The following is a 15319-nucleotide window of genomic DNA, read 5'->3' as shown; positions in this document are numbered from 1 at the left end:
AGTTCTTGCATGTGTCCTGCTCTGGTTCTTCCTGCTGTCTCTCTGTGTCTCTGGTTTATTAAACCTTTTTCCAGCCAAAGCTTCCTCCTTTTAGCCACAGACATCCCACCCATTATCCCATCCACCCATTCCTCCATCGCTCCATCTGCTTCCTGGTTGTGACCCGGGTTGTGCTTGCTGTAAGCGTGCTGAACCAGCTGCTGCTGAGTGGGACAGTCTGCCACAAGGTGGCGCTGTGTCGTTTTGCTGTTGTGTTTGCTGTTATTTCTGGGTTTTAAACAGATTTGCTAATCAGAGCTGCTAATTTTAGCTGTTTTCAGGCTGTAAAAAAAGATTGTTTTTTATGATAAATTTGCATACTTATAATTTTTTTGTACAGAATATCTAAAAAAATATATTTTTCACGTGTTAATGCATTTCATGGTACATTTGATGTCTGAAATATTAAAATAGGCTGTAATAAGCGTGTCTAGATCACTGCATGTCAATAGTCAGATCTGTTAGCGATTTCACGTCAAAAACCACAAAATAAACTGTAATTCAAAGCATCATGCCAAACTGTTGAAGTAAATATTTTTTCCATTTACCATTCATTCTTCAGTGCGATTTAAAAATGAGTAAATTACCTAAAAAAAAAACAGCTATTTTGATATTAGTATCAGAAATTTTCTACAAAAATATGGAAATTTCTGAGCTCAAAGTCAAAAATTTGCCAGAAAAAAATCATAAATTTTGAGATTAATTCATAGTTGGAGTATCGTGGCGCAGCATTGACTGCCTGTTTTCTAATGACTCATCATGTGAGCAAAGTTATCCACACATGATTTTAATTTCATTTCTTATTTAATGGAGACACTGCCACCGCAAAGTGGTGGGTTTTTTGACATTTGTGACAAAGTTTTACAAACCTGCAGTGTTGACTTGATTCTTTCATGCATGCTGTGCAAAACACCTGGGTGGACCTAGCTCCGCCTCCGCCACCCAGCTCCTTCAGACTAGCCAGCAGCAATTAGCAAGCAGCTGGTGAAACTGCTGAGCTCGTTATAGGAGCTCCAGCTCAGAGCAACCCTGGTAAAAACGTAGTTAAAGGGTTAATAGAGGAGCCATGTTGGATGAGCTTCAGAAAGAGCAGGAGTTCTCTTAAAGAGATAGAGGCCCAATTTTAAGGCGTTGAATCAGGAAAATGGCCCCTTTAACAAACCAGGAGTCAGAATGTGAACCTAAAGTTGTAATGAAGGAAACATCAGAGTAGTGTTTTGCTTTTTGGGTGTTTTTGGGACATCGGATGCAGTTAAATCTGGAGAAGGTAGATGTTTCCCTGCGGGAGTCCGGCGGTATGTATCGAGCTCTTCGCGGCTCTTCGTGTCTCCTGCCTTCGACCTCTGAGCAGACGCGGCGTCTGGATCTTAATCAGAGCTGTTATGACAGCAGAGATCCCGTACTGCCGGCCTCTTCCACCACATTATTCTCCTCTGACCTTTCCCGCTCCTCGGCTGGAGTAGCTGTATCCGCTCTGTAAATCATACTGCAGCACACACACACACACACGCCTGTCCTTTTAACCGAATGGGTCGCTTCCATTTTGCTTCCCATTTTGTCCCCGCTAACCCAGTCTCTCCTTTCGGTGCCCCTTTCCTCTTCCATCCACCCACCGCCACCAACTGCCCTCATTTAAACACATCTAGACCTTAATTGAATTGCAAAGGTCACCGGTGCAATTATTCCTGAATAAATGAGTGACCTATAATCCGGAGCGCTGCGGCGATAATTTATTTCACTGTGTCTGACGGCGAGGCGACAGGATGCCGGGCCGGTGTCAGACCTCCTCAGACAAGTTGCCCTCCGCCGTGATATTAAGCCGTTACAAGCAGCTAATGAGTGTTACCGCTGCGTTCGCTCACTTTTAAACTCGCGCCGCACTCCCTTCAACCCGCAAGTGAGACGTCACAGGCTGGGAAAGCAGATAATCGTCCCTTCAGCCCCCAGTTTCCTGAGCTTCAGCAAACATGGCTGCCAAACAGATGGGGACAGTCTGGCTGTTTGACTTTTAATCAATGTTCAGGAGAAGTTGCTAAAATAAAAGTATTTAGAAATACAGGATTGCTATGAGTCAACTTTAGTCTTTTTATGGGGATACAATAATTATTAAATGATGACATGGACCTTCTTCCGTACTTTTGGACAGTTTAAAAATTAAGAAATTACATGCAAAAAAAACCATTTATTTTGAGTAACATTGAGAGCTATTTCAGAGTCAAAGATATTTCTTGGAAAAATTGTTAATAAGTAAGCCTTAATCTTCTTATGGATATTTAATGATTAATAAATGACATGATTTCTGTTCTTCTGTACATGCAAAAAAGATTTATGTTGAATATTGTTGAACACTATTTTATGTTGTATTAAATCCACAACATTTATACTAAGATTAAATAGTAATATTTAGTCTTTTTATGGATACATAACACTTAAATGATGACGTGAATGTTCTTCCATACTTTTGGACAGTTTAAAACAAAATTATAAGTAAAAAGCACTGAAAGCTGTTTCAATGTACAGCAGATATTGTAGTATTAGTGATTAGTAATTTAAATTAGATTTTATTCCAAGGTCATTTTATATTTTTAGAAAGAAAAATAAAACTCCCCCTAAAGAATAATCGTTTCAAGCTACAATAAAAAAAATTAAGTAATAATTTTTAAAAATAAATATATTTATTTGTTCATTTGTTTATGAATGTTTGTCTTATATGGATGTGTAGAATTAGTTAAGTGTTAGATATTGATATGACCTGTTTCAGATTCTGTAGTTCTGTCGGACATTTTCATCAACGTTTAGTTTTGTGCCGTAGTTTTTTGTGGCGCTGATGTCGCGCCGTGGTTTGCTGCATGCTGCAGCTCTGGCCGTCATCAGCTGCTCTCATCCTTATTCTGCTGTTTGAAACTTAAACTCTGTGCGTCTCGTCTTCGGTGTGTTTGGTATCGATGTGTCTTCACTGTGTGTGTTTTACGGTACCGTTTGTGGCTGTCGGTGTGTGTTTGTGTGTGTATGTGTGGATAAAACACAACCTTCAGTGGGAGCGCTAATGAGTAAGTGCATTCTCCTTTCTTTATTGTTGGGTTTTATGTAAAGTTGCTCAAATGCTCTCAGGTATGGCGGCTCTAAACGGAGGCCTGGGCGGCGCAGGGCTCACCAACGGCACAGCAGGCACCATGGACGCGCTGACGCAGGCCTACTCAGGGATCCAGCAGTACGCCGCCGCAGCGCTGCCCACCCTCTACAGCCAGTCCCTGCTGCAGCAGCAGGGGGCCGCCGGCAGCCAGAAGGAGGGTCAGTAGTCTGGGCTTATCCACACTGGGACACAACTTCAGTCTGGGATCCCTGAGAAGTAGATTAAGAATCTTTAATTTGCTTTCTCTGAGTTTAAGATGCTGAATCTAGCCTCTGCTGCAGTATTCTGCCCCTAGTGGTCAGCAAGGTGAACTACCACATGTAAATGATCGTTTATTTGCCTTGACTTGAGCTCAGAGTGCCAGCGTAGCTTACCAAAGGATTGCTTTAAGAGGCTTATATGGAAAGAGAACTACTCATGGGCCCCTTCCATGTTGTTAATATCTGGAAAGTTTGTGCCCAAAGCTGGAGGCCAGAAGACGATTCTCTTCCAGCCGCGGCAGAAACCATGTTGGGATTATTCATTTAGTGCAGCAAATGGAAAATAACAGAAAAACTGTTGAAGAACAAAAACCCATTTTTTCACTATGTCGGCTACGCTACACGCAGACGCGTTGCCATAGCAACTGTTGCCATAGATCAGAAAAGCTCCTTTCTGTCAGGAGTAAAAACACAAATAAAAACAATAAAAATAGAAAACATTGAGTTTTCTGTGGTAAAAGTAGCTTTAAGCAAAATACTGATAAACAACCTTCATTCATTTGGTTCATACACTGAAGAAGATAAACAAGATTATTAAATTAATAATGCTACGATCAAGAAAACAATTTATTTTCTGTTTACAACAACAAATGGACCCATTTTCATCTAAATCTGGTATCTTTCTGTTTTTGAGGATTTTCTTCTGTTTTTGTGTCAGAAAAGTTTGTTTTAAAATTACCGGTGGTTTAAAAATGAAGGAAATGCTGTTTGTGGTTTATTCAGGTTTCATTTGCTCCGATGTGCTAAACTTTGCTTGAGGCTATTTGGATTTAAATTTATTTGACAAAGTTTTAGCTCCTTTCCAAGCAAAAGTAACAAGCTAAGAAAAATCTTACTTTGACAATTATTATTACAGTGACGGTTTTTGGTTCAAAACATATCAAATGTGATTTTCTGCCAAGATTTCATGACTAGATTTCTGGATAAAACATATTTTCATTGCAACCAGTTAATATCTTTTCCAGTTGCTTCAAATTGCCATTTTGTGGTATAAATTTTTAATTACATCTTTAAAGTTGGAGAAGAAAACATCTCAAATTGTGCTTCTACGATGTGCCACCTATAAATACAACCTGGCAGCTGGAATTACATTTACCCAAAAGCCTTTGACAACAGACCTGAATACGAATCAGATGATGAAATGTCTAGTAAAAACAAACACCAGCCTGGATGCCGTTTGTTGTGCCCCGCTCTTCTTTCAGCATGAGAACTGTAAAGAAGCTGTCTGTATTTACCTGGAGTTCAAAACCCTTCAGGGAAACAAAGACATGGCGCCTTCATTTAGCCGTGGAGAGCGAACGAAATGCTTCTGAGAGATCTGACCTACTACAATTATTAGGCTGGCATCGATAAGAGGCTTGGGGAGCCCCTGACCCCTCTTAAGAGAGACAACATGCAGCTGAAAGAATGAATTAAAAGCCCCATGCTTTGTTTGGAGCAAGCCAAAATACAATTATTAAAAAATGAAAAGCTTTCAACATTTCTGGGTTTTGTTTGGAAGCGGCGGTAAACCCAAGGCCAGCACACATTGTGCCAAGCGTTGAGCTGCGTTCCTACAACAACAGCCGGTTTCCACTGAGCTCGATGTGAACAGCATGACCCCATCCTGACCTTTGCTGTCGCGCCTTCCTTCCCTCCAGGGCCTGAAGGTGCCAACCTCTTCATCTACCACCTGCCCCAGGAGTTCGGAGACCAGGACTTACTGCAGATGTTCATGCCTTTCGGAAACGTGGTCTCCGCCAAAGTCTTCATCGACAAACAGACAAACCTTAGCAAGTGCTTTGGTACATTTACTTGTTCTTCTATTGTCTTTGTAAGCTGGCAGCTAATCGTACTGATCAGAGATTATAGTAGAAAAATATTTAAACAAAATAAGGAAAATTTAAATGTTAATTAACCCTAAACAATGCTTCACACGGAAAAAACACGTTTTATTAGATAAGGAGTGTTGAATGTTGACTTTTAGTAGCATTGGCTATGGCTAGCCAAATAAATCAATTACTGAGGAACAAAAACAACAATTATTAAAAATCAATGTTTTGTTTACGCTTTCTGCAACAGAAATGCTAGGCATAAGATAGCATGTCTTGAAATGCTAGTGTACATTTCTAGAAGCTAACTGTGTGCTAACTGTTAGCTAGCACACAGTCTCAGCAGTGTATCATTGTATGTTGACAAAATAAGCAACATTTAAATGCTAATACCAAATAATGCGGCACACAGAAACACGTTTGTAATCATAATAAATGTGATTTAATTGCAGCAGTAGTCAACAGACATGTCATTTTTGTTTAACCTTTCTAAAGTGTAACAGAAATGCTAGCTAGCTAAGCTACCAGTTAGCTATCACACAGTGTAGACTTAGCTATCCAAGCTAGCAATGCTAGCAAGTCAGTCTAACTCATTTCAGAGTTTAACAATCCCGCTTTGTGCTTTTTGTTTTTAAGGGACTACATAGTGTAGCGTAGATTTTGATTTGGAAAGTCAAAAGTTTCTCACTATTTTCTGAAATAGTGAAAAGAGTACGTAACGGCTAGCGATAGCTGAAGTGAAAAACTTTTATCAATTTATTCAGTCATAAATTAAACTTTTGTTTCAATAATGTTGACCAAAACTGCTAATAGTAGTTGGCTAACAAAACAACTAGCGAATTCATTTTGAACATTTCAAAGTAAGCCGTTACCTTTGTGCAGATTTATTTAAAAGCTTTATATTTAATCATATTTATGTTTTTAAAGAACTCAGATGAAGAGGAATGTTTGTACAATAGCAGATTATTTCCAGTATAAAATACAATTGGCTTCTATAGAAAACTGTTTTAGTATCAAAACCTTGAATTCTTAGGGATTCTGCACAAATAAAATAAACATAAAACTTTAAAGATCTTCTTTCAGAGTTTCATTGATCATTTTGTTCTTGCAACACAGCAGAAAGAAGTAGAGCATGTAACAAAACGTTCAGTTCTCTGCTTACCTCAACGCGTCGTCGATCAAATGTCGCCGTTTTTCCCGCAGGCTTCGTCAGCTACGACAATCCGGTGTCGGCACAGGCAGCCATTCAGGCCATGAACGGCTTCCAGATCGGCATGAAGCGGCTGAAGGTGCAGCTGAAGCGCTCCAAGAACGACAGCAAACCTTACTGATCTTAGCACTAGGTCTGTCCGCTCCCCCAGTTAGCACTGCTAGGGTAAGTCTCCCTCCCCCCATTTAAAAAAGAGCAAAAGTGATGGTTAAAAAAGTTTATTGAAAATAAAGCGAGCCATGGCCTCTTGGGGACTGGGGGGGTCGGGGTGAACAGAGGGATTGTGGGAGGTAGGGGGAGATGACCTACAACCACCTGAGGGAGACGCACTTTTCTTTCTTGGTTATTTTTGAAGATTTCTATGTAAGCCTTCAACTATTATTATTTATTACAGCTTTTGACACACATGAACACTTCCATTTCTGCCATTACTTTGTGCAATCTATTTTTCTTTCTCTATACAATGGAAGAAAGTTGTTTTTTTTTAAGAATAGTTTCTTTAAACTTTAATTTTATTCTTTTGCATTGATTATTTATACACCTTTAGAGACTAGTTTGAGTGGAAAGTCCAGACAAAGGAGCCATGGTACCATTATTTTCTTCTTTAGTTTTCTGTTTCGAACTCGAAGGCTGTGATGGGTTCGTTTTTCAAAATTTTCTCTTTTTTTAACCCGCTCGCCAATATGCACATTCGCCCTTTGACCTCCACGGTGTTGGTTGCAGGCCGCCGCTGCTTCTCAGAAAAACCCCTTGATGCCTGCTGGCAACCCGGGAGCAAAGGCTGCAAAACATTCGTGGCCTCTTAACTGTAAAGTTACACTCTACCACCACAAGAAGACAAAAAAACACAAAATCCAGCTAAACATTATCATTTATGTACAAATACAGTTTTTCTTATTTCACAGAAGTTTAAAAAAAATTGTTCTTACTTTTCTGGGTCGGATCACATTGGTCTTTTATGTGAAAAGATTATAACAGCATGTAGATTTGAAAAAATAAAATAAACTAAATCCAGAATTTGTGGAAGGAAATAATAGTACTACAAAAATAAGTTTATGGGTTAAAGGGGCGGGTTTCTGAAAATACTTGAGGTTTGTTGACTGATTGAAAAAAATAATTCAAAGTACAGTAAAGCCACAGGCCTGTAAATTTTATTTGTAAAAAAGCAGTTCTATTTTTATACAACATTTTTACTGCCTCAGATGAAGAAAAAATGATTTTATTTATTGCCTATCGTTAAGTTATTGGACTCCGATAAAGTAAACAGCATCGCTCAACTCGACCCTGTGGAGAAACCTGCTGGAGTTCCCCGGTGTTTTTCCTTTTTTAAATCCTTTCACGCCAGTGTTTGTTTTTGTTTTTGTTAATTTTTTGTGCAGAAACATGGTGACAGAATCCATCAGCCCTCCCAACCCGCCTGTCTCTGTGACCGTCATCCATCTTTACGTTTCACAGCGCGTCCTTCTCCATTTGTCCTCTTCGGTTTCGTTAGGGTTGTTTTAAACGTTTAATTTTTACGTGTTTTTGTCCGTCTGTCTGTCTGTCCCCCCTCCCGTCTGTAAAATTTAAAATAGATTTTTAAACCAGAAGAAAATTGATAAAAAATAAAATCTCGCTCCCCAAACAACACCATCCATCTGGGACGTGATGGATACGGCTTTGGGTGTGAATGTGCGTCGTTGCTCGTAAATATAGATCTATAACATTAATGTCAGTTTTCTAGTATGTAAAGAAATGTAAAATTAATGCTAAACCTGCTTATGAAACCAGTGTGTTGTGTTGCTGTTTACCGGTTTGTTTGTTGTTTGTTGTTTTCATTTGGTTTTTTGGAAGATGATGCTGTTGTGGTGTGCTGCTCTGGCTCTCTGTGTGTAACTCTCTCCTCTCCCGTTTTTTCTTTCCCCCTTTTAGAACAACCCATCTCCATGCCTGTTAGTTCATCGTTTGCCTAGCATGTCTTCGTGGCGTCCAAAAAAAACAAACAAAAAAAACTTTAAACAAAAAAACAAACAAAAAAAGTGTCCTCTTCCTCCTCCCCGTCATTGTTTCTCTGATGTCTTTTCCGAGCTCACCTGATCATAACCTGGTTCTCCTCCACCGCTGCCTACTGATCTTTTCAGCTTTTAGCTTTTTGGACTTTTAAATATCAGTTTTATGTTTTGGTTTTGTGTTTCTTTTTCTTTTCTTTTGTTTTGCATGTGACCTCATTTGTATTTTAGGGAGGCGTGGGTAAGAAAATAAATTAATGTGAAAAAGATACAGCTGCATTCATATGAAATTTAACTAAAAAGACTGAGATTTTTATTGAACCAATTTTCTTTTTGAGGTAAAAAATGACAACCTGTGGTTAAAAAAGTGATTTCCATTCTTTGTGATTTTTTTCTTTCCTTCTTTCATTTTAACGTAAACTTGAAAGTTCACTACAGGAATTGGCTCTTCATCTTGCTTCTGGTCGCAGACGGAAAACACAAAAACACGAAGCGGCACCAGAAGCAGTTGGTGCCAGTTTCTCTGAGAAATAAGACTACTTCCACACAGTTTTAATAAAAACTGTCTGATCAATATTAGACTCTCTCAGAGCTCTCTAATGGTTTTTACATTTTTCAGGCAGTGTAAAGTTTTTTGATAAGGCCATTTTAAGTGGCTCTGTTTCTCATTCAAAGTCTATATATAGAACCACTTTTTCTAGAGTAGTTTAAAGGTAAAAAAAATAAAAAATAAAAAAGGACATTTGCCCTGTTTGGGGGGGAGAAATGCTACCTACTTGTGTCACCTTTTGCTGAACTGACTCACAGATAGACAATCCGTGGTTTTAAATGCACATGATGAAATTACCTATATTTTCTACTGTTTAAATGTATAGAGGAAAAAACTACGATACCTGTAACCCACGTTAACGTCGGTGCTTCTTGTGAGTTTAGTTGTGGTTTCATCACAAGTCTAACGGTCTTAAATGTCTCATGTTTTCTCAAGAGAAGACAAAAAAAATCAGTTTACTTGAACAATAGACAAAGCCTTTCATATTACTATAATAGTTAATTTGTTTTTTTATTTTATTTTTAAGGAGTCCCTATTTGCTAAATCTCTTGTTGGTTAATTAGCTATATAAAATTCCTAAAAATATATATAAATATAAATATATCTATAAATATATATATAAAATGTCAGCTCGTGAAGCATCAATGTCATTATTATTTTATTTCTCTCGTGGGAAACAATATTTAGATGTGTTTTGTTGTTCAGCAAAATGTCTTATAAGGAAAAAAAGACAAGATCAGTGGAGTTTAGTGCCAAATCCTGGAGGTACTTCCTGCCTAGCGCGTCAGTGTATTTCTTGTGAAATAATTTGATAACATGGGTATTTTATTATAAGTGTTTTGTATGGATCCCTCATATTTAAAGTATAGATTTAAAAAAAGAGTTTAACTTGCTATTCTGTGGTCTTGTTGCCTGACAATGTCATGTTTGCTTTTTTCTTTGTAAAGATGTAAAAAGTGCCCATGTGTCATATAAATATATATATAAATATATCTATACACACATATGCACACATGGACACACAGACACTCTCGTGCAGACCTCACAGTTTACTTTTTAAATGTGCATGAGAGCCCCTGAGCGTGAAATCCTCTTCAGCAACCGCTGCTACCCAACACACACACACACACACACACACTCATCACTTTAATATTTTTAGCCACTGTACCGCTGTTTGAGTCATGAAAGCCTTACCACGAATCTTTGCACTCCTGTTCTCTCTGTTTTTATTAGCGTCTCTCGCGCTCAGACGCAAACGTCAGGCTTCGCCGTTCTTTCTCTCCTGACTCCATCCCAGCTGAAAGTATTAAAGCGAGAGTCATACGCGAAGCCTTATTTCTCTAAATCCCCGTCTTATCTCTTATTTTTAAGTTCAAAAACCTTTCGGAGTCGTTTGTATCTGATGGCGAGAATCGTTACTGTTTATCACCTCCAAGGAGCGAACGCTTTCATGATGTAAGCACAGGGCAAGACTCATTCATTCAGCCTCAATGTGTTTAGGAAAAAGCACACGTCGCCGTCCGTCCGGCGGGGAGGAGGCGGGACGCTCCGGATCTGCTGCTGAACTCTTATTTATCTTTTGTCTCGTCGTGTAATGGGCCAAAATCATGTATAGATGCCAAAGTGTGTTATTGACATTCACATAGTCGAGCCGTTTACATGGCACAGTGTTGTCAGTCTATTCAACTGCCCCTCCCTGAAAGCCTCGTTTACGGTCTGCAAAAAAGACAAAAAAAAGGCAGCATTATTTTCTACAGAAGCTCACCAGTCGCCTTAACCAGGGAGAGTCGCACCAGTGTTATAAAGGTAGAGGATGTTGTGCCAAGTCCAGGTTCAGTTCTGTGTGCCGTTAACGCCCCATCTGTTGGGTTTCCTCCATTTCTTCCGCCAAGACGGGAAGGGACGCCGCGCGCTCTTCTCCGGATTGTTGTCTCCCAGGCTAAGCGAGGTTATTAGAAACAGGAGGAGCATCTTATTGGAACGGCGACGGGGGAAATAAAGAGCTTGTTGGCTTAAGAGGAAGAGGTCACGTCTGCAGGTCCACACAGGGAAAAACAGCCGAGATGAAGGCAGCGCCGCTTTCATTAGATGCTCAACACCAAACCGAAGTGTTATTTCTCTGATTGTGGAACTTTAATGCTGCATAAGTCAAAGTGGAGAAAGAAACAGCCATAACTACACGTTTCACAGCCGGAAAATTAAAGAACCTACAGAGGAATATTTGTGTGCAGTGGACCTAAAAAGTTTACACACCCGTTAAAACGCATCTTTCTCACGATTATTTATCGGATTAGACGCATCGGACCTTTAGGCCTAGAACACAGGTCGTCCGATATCTGGGAAAAACTAATACAGTTTTATGTTTGGCCTTTAATCCACCTAAAAATTATTATTTATGGAAACTCCAACCAAAGTGTAAGAAAACAGTTTATGTCTTCTTAAATCTAAAACTGGGTTTTAGATTTCCCCAATTTATCCACACACTTTCTTTGACACGATTCCCAATCAACATCGTCTTTATATTCTACTTTAGTCATTCAATCTGTCCATACAAGTGAACTTCCTGCCGCCATATTTAATCTGTAACAGGAAGTCGTCTTTGTTTCGAAGGATTCTGATTGGCTGACATAGGTTCTAGCTTTGCGCTACACTGCCCCCTATGGGTTTGGTATGTTTAAAACATTCATGAGAACGATATTTTTTAAAACAAAGTGGTGGATATATTTGTTTATGGTACATCTGGCAGCAATCTCCTGCATCATTTATTTATTTATGGTACGAAAAGTCAAGATAAGCTTCGACACATTTAGCAACAAGGCCTTGGAGGCTCCAAAACAAATGCAAAATTATTTGTTTTGGTTTGAAAAAATCATAAGTTGAACTGAAAAACAGCGTCATGGTTTCAAGTTGGGGGTTTTCAGCTCATGCTGGATGGCCAAGGAATCATGACCCGACGCAAATCAGTATCAAACCTTCAGCATTGTTGGAGACAAACAACTTTAGCTTTTAGCAGGACGACACTTTCCAGGCGTCCAAATCAACAAAATAATGAGGAAACGACATACCAGCTAAATATTAGCTGGTATCACATGAATAATCCATCGATCCGAACAACAATGTCCCTCAGTGCTGAGGCATCTTCTCCTGCTTTGGCTGAGCAAAGTAGGAGGGACGACCGCTCCAAGATGGCCGCCGTATTTCCTGCGCCGGAGCAGCCAATGCGGCATCTACTCTTATATTATGCTATGCTGAGAGCAACTTCCTTCTTCACCAGATGGAAACAGAATTATGTCAGAATTATAATTTCGACTTCCTGCTCATTCGAACTCGAGTTTGAACAAAAGAAAAGTGGGCTAATATTTCCGGGTCACGAGTTTTACGTTACACGTTAATCAGAAAAACCTTCCATTTTAACGTGGTGTGTGAACTTTTTATATCCTCTGTACAACTCCATATTTCACACTCTCACTTCTCTCTTGCACAGTATTTTTTAATTTAAACACAGATGCTAGATGTTAAAGACCTGTGAAAGTCCAAAAACGATATTTTTTGCGCTGCCAAATTGCACCAACTTGCACACAGCCCGCCCGACGCGGCGCAGCGTTAGCTTGAAGCATCTCGCCTTTGGAAGCACAAGAAGCCGAGTTTCTGTGGAGCGGCTCACCTCAGGGGCTGTCATCGCCAACGCTCGTTGTAATCTTTCTATCTCGTCACTGTTCACTTCTCTGTTCTCCTTCTTTCTTAATTATCTTAAGTGCTATTTATCAAATACTGAAATCTGAAAGGACAAAAAAAATCTAACTTGTTGTTTCTTTGCATTATGGCTTATGTCAAGTTTTTTGAGGAGAAAAATGTTTTGTGTGTTCTCTTTCCGTGGCGTAAAAACAGAGCTTGTTGTCTGTAAAGAAAAAAAACTACAAAAATTCACCAAAAAAAATCTGATTTTTGTTGTTGCTGTTGTTGCTTTTGTTAATTTTGACTCAAAATGGTTTTCAGTAGTTTCAGAGTTATTGTCTTGAGAGAAGCCAAAGTCAATGCATTCAGTGGATCCTGTAAGCGTGATGTATGTTTGTTTGACAACACTTGGAAATCTGTCACTGGATGGGATTTAAAAAGTACAAAAAATGCAGGCTTTCCTATTTCTACAACTGATTGTACTTATGCATTTTGTACCAGTGGAATTTTTTATACTGGAGATTAAAGGATACAACAAAAAAATCTTAGAAAAACGCTGTCTGGCCTGGTGATGTGGCCTGACCCGACTGGTCCCCGAGTATGATTTCTAGCTGGCATCGAGAACGTTGGCTTTTGATATAAGATTTTCTAAAAGATCTTTGGCTTTATTTCTTTCACTTCTTTTTCCTCACTTTAATGTTTTTTTCTTTTCCAAAAAAGGAGGGTAGGTGAGTGTCAGACTTTTCATTTTACTTATTAGTAGTTCTAGCAAGTTTGTCTATACAACAGCGGTAAGTTTCATTTGACTTCTGTATTGTGTCGTCTACACGATAAGACAATTATAGAAAAAGAAAGAATAGAAGTATTTAGTCACCTTCAGTGGATTAATGTATTAGTTTAATAAAGAGATCAACTAATTAGAAACTTTGCTTTTAGCTGTTAGAGTTTTTCCGGTTTCTCTGTCCTTCTCTGTGAACTAACTGTGTAGCTGAAGCAGTCAGAATTATTTTTGTAAACGTATGTTCTTGTGTGATGCAGTTTTTTGCTTCTGTCTCCTATATTAAACCATTTTTCCTAATACTTGTCTCTCTCTGTGTTGTTATGTTCCAGTGGCCGTCTGATGTTGTACCGTTTCATCCTCCGTTTCTTTCTCTCTCTTCCTTCCTCTCGCTCATTCTGTCGTTCCTCCCACCTGTTTTCTGTGTTTTCTGTTTGGACCACATAGTAAAGTTGACTCCATCCTCACTGACAACTCACTATGCTGTTCTCACTAAACATAGTAAATATACATCGACCCGTTTGCATGTATATTACTGTGTAGCCCAAGCTGCTGCGTGACAGTCAGAAGAAACATTTCCTAATGTCCTTATTGTATCGGGTAATCTAGATGGAACAAAACTTAGCATGGGCGTAGAAAGCGACTCATTTTCTCAGCATTTTGGGAAATACACTTTAAATCATGATCAACTTTAGTATATTTCCTATCATTAAAACCTGTTAAAACTCTGAAACGCATACAGTAAGTGGAAGAACTGATGATTTTGAACTGAACTGCTAACTGCTGTTAGCACCAGACATGCTAGCATTAGCTGAAACATTTTAGTGGGAGTCCGTCTTGCACTGAGATGATTAAAACCAGTACAACCAGTAATGTCTGTGGTTTCAAAAACATTGTCATATTGCTCTTCAGTTGACAAAAAACTTTATTCATTTTTTTATTTATCCAAGTAGCTAGCACACTAACTATGTAGCTAAAGTAGCTACACCAATTTAAAAAATTGAAAAGATTAGTAGTTAATTGATTTAAGTTCTTTCCTAAATTTCTGCAAGTGAAATTAAGTACATCTTGGTTTTTATTTGTGTTATTTATTTTTTTGGTATTTTACTGCCAGTTCTATTCTAGTTTGTTATTTTATCATTTGTCTGCCTGTGATGTAATTACTGTGAAGCTCTTTGGTCAGATGAGGTTGTTGAAAATGTGCTACATAAAGAAACTTTGACTTGACTAGCATGCTAATGTTAGCCATCATGACGTTAGAACCACAAATTATGTCACAAGTTTAGAAAGAGCAGTTTCAAAGTTTGATTTGAATCCAAGCTTTCTTATTAGTAAATATATTCCAGTAAAACAGCTAACATGATGACTGCTAAAATGTTAGCTAGCAGGGGCTAGTTCCAACTCGCAGCTGAGGTTTGCTTATAGTTACAGAAATTCACAGTTTTAAAGCCACAAATTCTGCATTTGACGGAAAAAACAATATTCTGTTTACCTTTAAAAAGATTTTCAAGATGCTAACAATAGCTAGCATGCTAACATTAGCTGAAGCTTCTGCATAAACCACAGCGATGTAACAACCAGCAATTTATCCACTGTAGTCAGAATATCTTGAAGCCTAATTTATATTTATATTTATATGGTTAAATCCACCATTTTACACACAGTCAGATTTTTTTGTGGATTAGAAAAGATTTAATGTGAATGTTTAAGCTAAACAGACTGACTTGTTTTTTGTTTCTTAGTTTAGTTTTATTTTGAGTTTTGAAACAAGAAGTTCAGTGATCCAGTTTGTCTGAATACATTGATTTTCACTTGAAATAACTAGTATAAGAAATCTAATAAAATATGGTTCAAGAAAATTTAAGCAAGACTTGG

General features: G+C 38.5%; 1 protein-coding gene across 3 annotated transcripts in view; it reads left to right on the top strand.

Moving 5' to 3' along the window:
- Nucleotides 1-13744, top strand: part of celf2 (cugbp, Elav-like family member 2) — a 211579-nt gene extending 197835 nt beyond the window's left edge. For all 3 annotated transcript variants that reach the window (XM_015002472.2, XM_088003064.1, XM_088003065.1), the window contains 4 exons: nt 3151-3330; nt 5073-5216; nt 6447-6618; nt 8365-13744. In XM_015002472.2, coding sequence (XP_014857958.1) covers nt 3151-3330; nt 5073-5216; nt 6447-6574 — 452 coding nt within the window. In that variant the 3' untranslated portion in view covers nt 6575-6618; nt 8365-13744. The remainder of the gene's footprint in view (nt 1-3150; nt 3331-5072; nt 5217-6446; nt 6619-8364) is intronic.
- Nucleotides 13745-15319: the final 1575 nt, after the last annotated feature.

The sequence above is a fragment of the Poecilia mexicana genome, unplaced genomic scaffold (genome assembly GCF_051168715.1).
Source record: "Poecilia mexicana isolate PSO_F unplaced genomic scaffold, ASM5116871v1 scaffold_23, whole genome shotgun sequence".
NCBI classification, from domain to species: Eukaryota; Metazoa; Chordata; class Actinopteri; order Cyprinodontiformes; family Poeciliidae; genus Poecilia; species Poecilia mexicana.
Note: the sequence above shows the minus strand (reverse complement) of the source record. Positions and strands in the feature narration are given on the sequence as shown.